The following is an 8,095-nucleotide window of genomic DNA, read 5'->3' on the forward strand; positions in this document are numbered from 1 at the left end:
CATGTCTTCAAGGATGTCTCGTTGCAATGCGTCCTTTGATTTGATGCTTCTGATATTGAATTATTGCTTGATATTGTACTTGAATCTTCTTCTACCTGCATGCAAAATTTCCTCGTGAAACTAGTCCCAAAACAAAACAAAATACCCTTCAAATTACCACTACCTGCAAAACACATGTAAGTGCATAATAATGAATAAATACAAATTAAAATTACAATGCGTACTTGAAGTGTGCTTGTCACTTTTGTTGTTGACTTGTTGCATCAATATACAAAGACTCCCACTCTTGATATAGGCTTGGACTCTATGCAAGATTATATCCAAAACTCACCTAAACATATATACAATAAAAACTAATGATAGACCCTAGACTTGTTATGGACCAAGTTCTAAGTACAACAACGGAGACCATTCTATCAACTATGAAAAGACAAGTAACATGAACTTACAACATCATATAGATTTAGAAGACTTGGTGTAGCATCAAGAATATGTAGCATAAAATGTGTAGTATCAAGAATAGGACATCATGGATTATGTGGTATCAAAACTAACTGTGACATATAGAGACATAGAGATATAACGGAGACCCTATATATACTTACGTTTTCCTACAAAAACATATGTCAGAGATGATACTAAAAATTTAAATGTAAACACTAATCATACATAATTTTCTATAGGACACTTACCCTTGACTGTTGATGTGTGGTCCTTACAATAGTGATCCTTGAATGCAAGCTTTTTCTTGCCTTCTAGGAGCTCAATATTGAATCTGTTGTATCTATGTAATTTGGAATTTCCAGGGTCTAAAATTTGATTCTTTGGTATCCCTCTTTGTCCTCTTTCTAACCCCATAGGTTCGATCAAGATTAGATTCTTCAAGTAATAGTTATGCCCAATCTCCCATGATGACCTGATTATAGACTGGTTCAATAGAGTGAACTAGTACGAAGTGCCACATGTCACTGTTGCGACCTTCGGCCTTAAAAATGGTACCCAAAAAACAAAATTCCATCCTATTTCTATAAATATTTACTAAATTTGAATCCAATTCTTTAAGGGAAAGTTATGATGATTTTCCCAACGTCACCTATTTGACATGGAATTCAAAGATCCACTTGCACATAAATATTGTTGTCAACATTTCCTTTCTTGAAGCCCTGTTGATGTAGATATACATCAAAACGAGCATACCAAGCCCTAGGAGCTTTCTTGAGACCATATAGAGCCTTCTTTAATTTTCATACATAGTCCTTCATGTAAGAGAGAAGAAAATATTTGTGTTGTTCAATGTAAACCTCTTTCTCCAATTCACCACTTAGAAAAGCTGACTTAACATCCATTTGGTAGACCTTGATTTTTCTAGGAAAAACATAAGCGAGAAACGTTGTGATAACTTCCATTCTAGCAATGGGAATGTTAGGTCCCTATACTACTAGTGTAACCCCTTATTGTTTTTTTCTCCCATGGAAAAAAGTCGTAATTTCTATTGATATAAAGAAATTACATTTTGTAGATGCCAAGTGCATATGCATATGGAGGCAAAGATGCCTGACGAGTTCACAATCTATAGATCGTAAGGAATGTCTGAAATATCTCCACGCAGGGAGTCCACTAAGGCTGTACTAGTTGTAACTGAAATAAGTAGATCAAAAAATAAGTCCTGCTCTACGCAGAGAGCAACAAAAAAACTGTACGTTACCAAAAAAATGAGTTGTAACTCATGACAAAGTAGTGGAAATATATACATGATAATACAAGAGCTGTTCTATATATATGAGGGCCTTATAGCCCATTTTCTATAGGATCATCAAAAGGTCTATGATAATGCTGGTAGAAAGTTCCGTCTATCTCCTCCTGTATCAACCAGTCATTTCCTTGTCTGTGCGCTGCCTCTTTTGATAGTTGATCTGCTTCTGTGTTTTGTTCCCTGTAAATGTGTTGACAGACAAAGGAGTCAAAAGATGTAATCAGTCTTTTAGCTTCATCTAATATATGCCTCAATGAAAATGCATAGCAATATGATGCATCATTCAGCAAGTTGCAAACGATTTTAGAATCTCCATAAAGTTGTAGGTGTCTGCACTGTTTTTGCAATGCAAAGTGTATAATATGTTTTGCTGTGCAGAGTTCAGCAAAATTATTGGTGCCCCTGCCTAAGTTAATTTGGATCTTGAAGCAATGAGATTCATTGAGGTAAAGGATGGCTCCACCCCCACAGCCTGCCTCCTGAGCAGAGCCATCAAAATATGCCCAGGGCTTAGATTTGTCAATGTTTTCAGGTCTGATAGTGCGGGGAGGGACACTGGTTTCCTCATCTGGAAGCAAGTCAAAATCGGCGATCGTGTGGTGCAAAATGATAGGCCAATGGGGGGACTTGTAGTTGAATATGGCCTGGTTACGCGCTATCCAAAGTGCCCAACATACTAGCAGTGGCATATTAATGTATTTTCCTGAGTGATTTTGACACCATAAGTTCCATGCATCCATGAGATTGTGCCCCTGCCAGTTTTTTAAGGTAGGATAGTGAGTGATGATGGATTGCCAAAATTCCATTGTTGTAGTGCATTTTAGAAAAAGATGCTCTGTACTTTCTTCATCCTTGCGGCACAAGTGGCACCAGAAGGGGCCATAAAATGATCTCTTCATCAGGTTGGTCCCGGTAGGGATCTTGTCGAAGAGGATGTTCCACATCAATAAACGTGTGCGAGGGGCTGCCTTGAGCTTCCAGAGTGTTTTCCAGGTTGGAAGGATGTCCTGTGGCTTGTAAGATTCCATAAGCCTTATATAACCTTGCCTCGGGGTGTATACTCCATGTTTTGCAAAGGCCCAGATTATCTCATCCGGTCCATCAGTGAGTCTGATATGTGCCTGGGTGAGGGCATCCGTGTAATCCTGCCATTCATGCTGCCACTGGACCGGTATCTCCAAATCTCGTGCTGATACCCATGCCTGCTGAAGAAAGGAAGAATTGTCGTTGTCACCGATGTGCTTGATGTGTGTAACTCCTCTGCTGTGTAGGTATCTTAATAAGTCTGCAGATAGTCTATGGGCATTGCCACAGCCTACCCACGGGTCCAAACCGATTCGAACAACATTGCCTTCCTTGATACGCCATGTAATGCCTTCACGCAGAAGAGGAAGTGAGCCGATAACCGCTTTCCAGATATTAGATATGTTATGTCTTGATTCATGCTGCTGACGGAACCAGTCCATTAGATTCATTGGCCTGATGTACTTCACTTGTGCAACTCGGGACCAGAGACTGTTAGTGGTGATGAGCTGCCAACCGAGCTTGGCCGCTAATGCTCTGGAAAATAGATCAAGCCTCTTGATGCCCCACCCTCCCCAACTTTTGGGTTTTGCAATGGTATCCCATTTAACCCAGGCAAAAAGCTTCCCCGGTTGGTGTCCCTTCCATAAAAATCTACAGCATATACTTTGTAATCTACTCAAAATACCTTTAGGTATCCAGGCCAGGGTCATCCAGTAGACTGGAGTGGCTTCAATTACTGCTTTGATGAGAATCAATCTGCCTGCCCGAGAGAGATATTTATGATACCATACCTGTAGTCTTTTTTCCACTTTCGCAATGAGCCAAGTCCAGTCCGCAATCCTGTAACCGAGAGGCTTTAGTCTAAATCCCAGGTATTTTATACCCTCTGCCAAGTTCAAAGAGGTGAACGGGAAGCGCTGTGTTGAGTATGTGATCTCATGTTGTGTGCAACCAACAATAGTAATCGTGGATTTGCTGTCATTTATCACCATCCCTGTGGCTTGTTGAAAAAGAATGAATAAGTTTTGAAGGGTCGTGGTGTCCCCAATACTGCCATTTAAGAAAATCAGAATGTCATCAACAAATAATAGATGAGTGAGATAAAAAATTTCAGCTATTTTGATGCCTGACAGTTGATTTCTATCTCGAGCAGATGTAATAGTCCTACTTAGTCCTTCCATAATAAGTAAGAATAGCAAGGGCGAGAGAGGGCATCCCTGTCTGAGGCCTCTCTCCGAATTGAAAAAGGATGTAGCTTCCCCATTAAGTAGCACACTGTAAGATACATCAGTTATACAGCTCATTATCCATTTGATGTATGCAAAAGGAAATCCAAGATGGGTCAGCAGCAGTCTGATGTAGAGCCAATTTGTTCTATCGAAAGCCTTGGATAGGTCCACCTTTAGTATCATTCCTTTCTGCTTTTTGAGCTGCATTGTATGCATGAGTTCTTGTGTTGTAGCAATAGCTTCATGAATCTGTCTGTGGTGTAGGAAGGAAAATTTCTCTGGAGATATATGACGAGATAGAATAGGCTTCAGACGATTGGCTATGATCTTAGCAATGATCTTGTATAGGCAATTACAGAGGGATATGGGGCGGAAATCATTGAAAGAGACAGGATTGTTCGATTTAGGAATAAGTGCTATGAATGTGGATTTGATGGCTGAGGATATTCTGCCACTCCTTCTGCAGTTCTCCACGATCTTGAGTAGGTCATTCCCCAGGATTTCAAAAAAAGCAATGTAAAACTCAATGGTCCACCCATCTGGACCTGGGCTTTTATCTTTTTTAAACCATTTTAAAGTTGCCTCCAGTTCTTCCATGGTTACTTCCTTCAGTAGATCTTCCGTGTCTTCTTGTAGTACAAACCTGGGAAAATGTTCAGCCACCCGCATGATCTCCATGATGTTTACATCTCTAGGGGCTTTATATATACCCCTAAAGTGCTCTGTAGCTAGCCTGGCCAGATCCCTCTGAGTTGATACTGTCTGTCCCCGCTCATCCCGCAATTCCCAAATAGTATTAATGGCTTTGCGCCCATTGGAAAATTTATGATAAAACTTCGTGTTATCATCTCCCTCGGTGAGCCATATTGCCTTGCTCCTAAGCCTCCAACTTTCTTCTCTTTCCTTCAGAATATGTGAACGCTTCATGATGAGGGAGGAGTAGTGTTCTTTGCTCTCAGGAGTGGGGAAGGTGCCATTTGATGTGTCCTCATGCGAAGCGATGACCCTTTCTGCCTCCCTCAGAGTATTGTCATCACAGATACGCTTCTGGTGTGCCCATATTTTAGAGATCCTCTTAAGTTCAGATAATTTCCTAATGAAGCCTTCAGTATGACCCTCACCTTCCATAATAGGGTTGGTCTGCCAATAGTTAGATACCAACTGTATGTATGATGGGTCCTTTAGCCAAGAGGAATTAAATTTGAAGGGGCTCCTGATCTTTTGATTTATGTCGGCCATTTCCAAGAAAATTGGTCGATGGTCAGAGATGCCACCAGTTCCAACCCATTGACGAATGCGGGGAAGTCTGTTGAGTAGAAACTCCTTGATGAGGAACCTGTCAAGTCTTCTGGCCAAGCTTTGATCTCCACTGCGGTTGTTTGTCCAAGTATACTGTAACCTGGCTGAAGGTATGTCCACCCACTGATGTTCCTCGAGTAGATTGGAAATAGTATCTGATAAGGAGTCTACCTGAGCCGAGTGTCCCCAAGATTCACAAAAACCCATTGAAAAGTTTAAGTCCCCTCCAAGAATAATGTTATCTGCCTGTAGAAGGTCAGATTCAAGTAAGGATCTCCAATAGTTAGCCCTGTCTGCACAAGGACCATAGACATTCATGATGCGAATATCCATCTCAATGGAGTGTGCAAAAATGTCCAACCCAATGAAGCCTCTGCCTCCCCAAATATTTCTGATCTCCAATGCTTTGTTACTTATCCCAATAGCTGAACCTCCTGATCTCCCAGACGCATCCAATGCATGAAAGGTCCAATTGGGCAGCCAGGAGTTAAGAGTGTGGATTAGAGGTTCAGCTAAACAGAGGGTTTCTTGAAGAAATATAATGTCCGACTGAGACGAGGTGAGCAGTCTCCTGAGCGCTAGTTTTTTGGGCAAGCTAGCAAACCCTCTGCAGTTAAAAGATAAGATCTTCATGTAGGGTGAAAGAGAGGGCCATTCTTCGCTCTAAGGGCCCTGAAAATGGTTTGCTGTCGCCCAAGGGCAACTTCTTCGTCTGCAGTGTGTCTAGCTTTAGTGATGCGAGAGGGTCGGCCTCGAGAGTTCTTATGAGTGACAGGGGCGGCCTCAGAGTCCAGACCAATGGCATCAAACCCTCTATCCTTCGATCGAGATCGAAGAGAGTACCGGGGAGATATGGGGGGGAGGGGATGGGGTGAGATGTGAGAGAGGAAGATGTCAGGGATGGCAGGCAAGGGGATGTGGCGGGAGAGGGGAGAGGGAGGGAGCATATGAGGGAGGATGGATGGGTGTGGCCCTGGGATCTATGCAAAACCACAGAGGTCAAAAGTGCCGATAGAGAAGACGTGCAAATGATGCGATGAGATGCAGTACCATCAGATATGCAAGACACAGGAGGCAAGTGAGAGGGGGATGAAAACAACATACCCATCGTCGCGATGTCCTCCTGTTCAGTCGCTGAGTGTACTGGAGTTGGCGAAGGTGGGAGAGAAACTGAGCTTTCTTTTGCAGCTTCCGCATTATCAGGTGGACCTTGGGGTTCTCCAACGACTTTTGCACGCTCCTCTTGACTCTTCTCAGTATTCTGCCGAGGGGGATGGTCCAAGGGATGCTCGGACTCCCCTTCCTGAACATTTTCCCTGCTTTTCCGGAGGAGTGGACAATCCCTGTATAGATGTCCCACTTTGTGACATCTACGGCAGCGATACGGGATACCTTCATAGTCAATTATCTGTTTGCGAGTCGTGTCCCTCCATTGTATGGTGATGTACTCTTGTAGTCCTCCCCTGGTATCCAGATTGATAAGAATCCAAGCATAAGCCATCATGCCTGTGTGCTGGTAGGATTTATCATAGTCCATGTAGGAGCCAATCGCATTGCCAATCCGCCTGAAGATATCTTCTGACCAGTAATGCAGTGGTAGGCCTGGGAGTCGAATCCAAACAGGTCCAATGCCAATCTGCTCTGTCTCGGGGTCGAATAAGGGAGTCCAACGCTTAAGGAGCACCGGGGCATGTTCAAAATGCCAGTAAGAGGACAAGACCCAATTGGTATGATCAGCACGAGCGAATCTCAACGCGAACCATCCCCTCACGAATGTTTGCACGAAGGGGATGTCCACCAGATGTTGACCCCAAACTTCAGTTGCCCAAGACTTCAAGCGTGCTGCCGAGTAGTTCCGACCTCTGATGCGCCCAACCAGTACCCTGTCAGCAAATTCCATTGTCTCGCCCCACTGTATGTCCTCCTCTAGTCTGAGAAAGATGTCGTCCGCCTTGGACTTGAAACACCTGTACTTCTTTTTAGGGCCCAGTGGAGGAGGTAGGTTATGTGGCCGGCCCGGGGGAGGGGCTGTAGCAACCGGGGGGGTAGGGTTAGGGTACGAGGAGGATGGGTTAGCGATGCCCTCAGTAACAGGGGGGAACCGGCGAGCGGAGGAACAGTGGTGAAGCTGCCAGACGGAGGGGCGTGAGAGACTTGTGAGGTAAAACCGGCCGAGACAATGGGCAACAAAGGGGGCAAAAACGGCCGGGAAAAAGTACCAGACGCCGAGGGATCTAGTCCAGGGTTAGGGTTCAAACAGCCGGAAACGAAACCAAGGGTTGCCGGAGAGTGAGGGGGGGTAGAAAGCGCAGGCCAGGTTGGAGGTACATCCGGGAGGACCACAGGATATGACCGCGACTGTTCCCCAAGAGAATACGAAGTGTAATTCTCGGTGAGGCCAGAGTTGTACATACCTTCTGATGTGGAGAAGGAGGAGCGCCAGATGGATACCCCCTCCAGCGGGTCTTCAGTGTAATCAACGGCTTCGAGATCCTCCATGACGCCAGCTGCTTCTCGGAACGGCGGACACCTCAGATAGTAGAAGAAACCGGAGAGTATGACAGTTCTCAGGAAACGGACCGAGCTAGGCAGGTAACGTGAAACCGTCTGCGGGTTGTCAACCGGGAGAAGCGGCACAGAAACCCTTTGTTCTCCCAAAAGGTCAACCAGCTCGAAAACAATGGGGAGGCAACAGACGGTAGGTAGTAAACGGCAGATGTGCAGGTGAACGGTGGTCCGGCGAGGTCACAGTAAACTATAGAGGAACCTGTAACCCTAACCCAAACCC

The 8,095-nt window shown here is 44.4% G+C and overlaps 1 protein-coding gene across 1 annotated transcript; it reads right to left on the reverse strand.

Annotated features, from left to right (window-relative positions):
• Positions 1–1,788: 1,788 nt before the first annotated feature.
• On the reverse strand, positions 1,789–7,207 carry LOC149164995 (uncharacterized). The gene is made up of 2 exons (XM_089429678.1): positions 6,012–7,207; positions 1,789–5,914 (listed from the first exon to the last, which is right to left on the reverse strand). The coding sequence occupies exons 1-2, from the start codon at positions 7,205–7,207 to the stop codon at positions 1,789–1,791; spliced, it is 5,322 nt and encodes a 1,773-aa protein (XP_089285804.1).
• Between the last annotated feature and the right edge of the window lie 888 nt (positions 7,208–8,095).

This window comes from Pinus tabuliformis, chromosome 5_1 (genome assembly GCF_031772625.1).
Source record: "Pinus tabuliformis cultivar Carrire ecotype Pingquan chromosome 5_1, CPIR1, whole genome shotgun sequence".
In the NCBI taxonomy this organism is placed as follows: Eukaryota; Viridiplantae; Streptophyta; class Pinopsida; order Pinales; family Pinaceae; genus Pinus; species Pinus tabuliformis.

Excerpts from the sequence above, each read along its gene's own strand:
- LOC149164995 (XM_089429678.1), bottom strand. The coding sequence starts at position 7,207 with ATGGAATTTGCTGACAGGGTACTGGTTGGGCGCATCAGAGGTCGGAAC. Across the intron at positions 5,915-6,011 it reads GACACACTGCAGACGAAGAA|AGGGTTTGCTAGCTTGCCCA; the intron begins GTTGCCCTTGGG and ends TTTTAACTGCAG.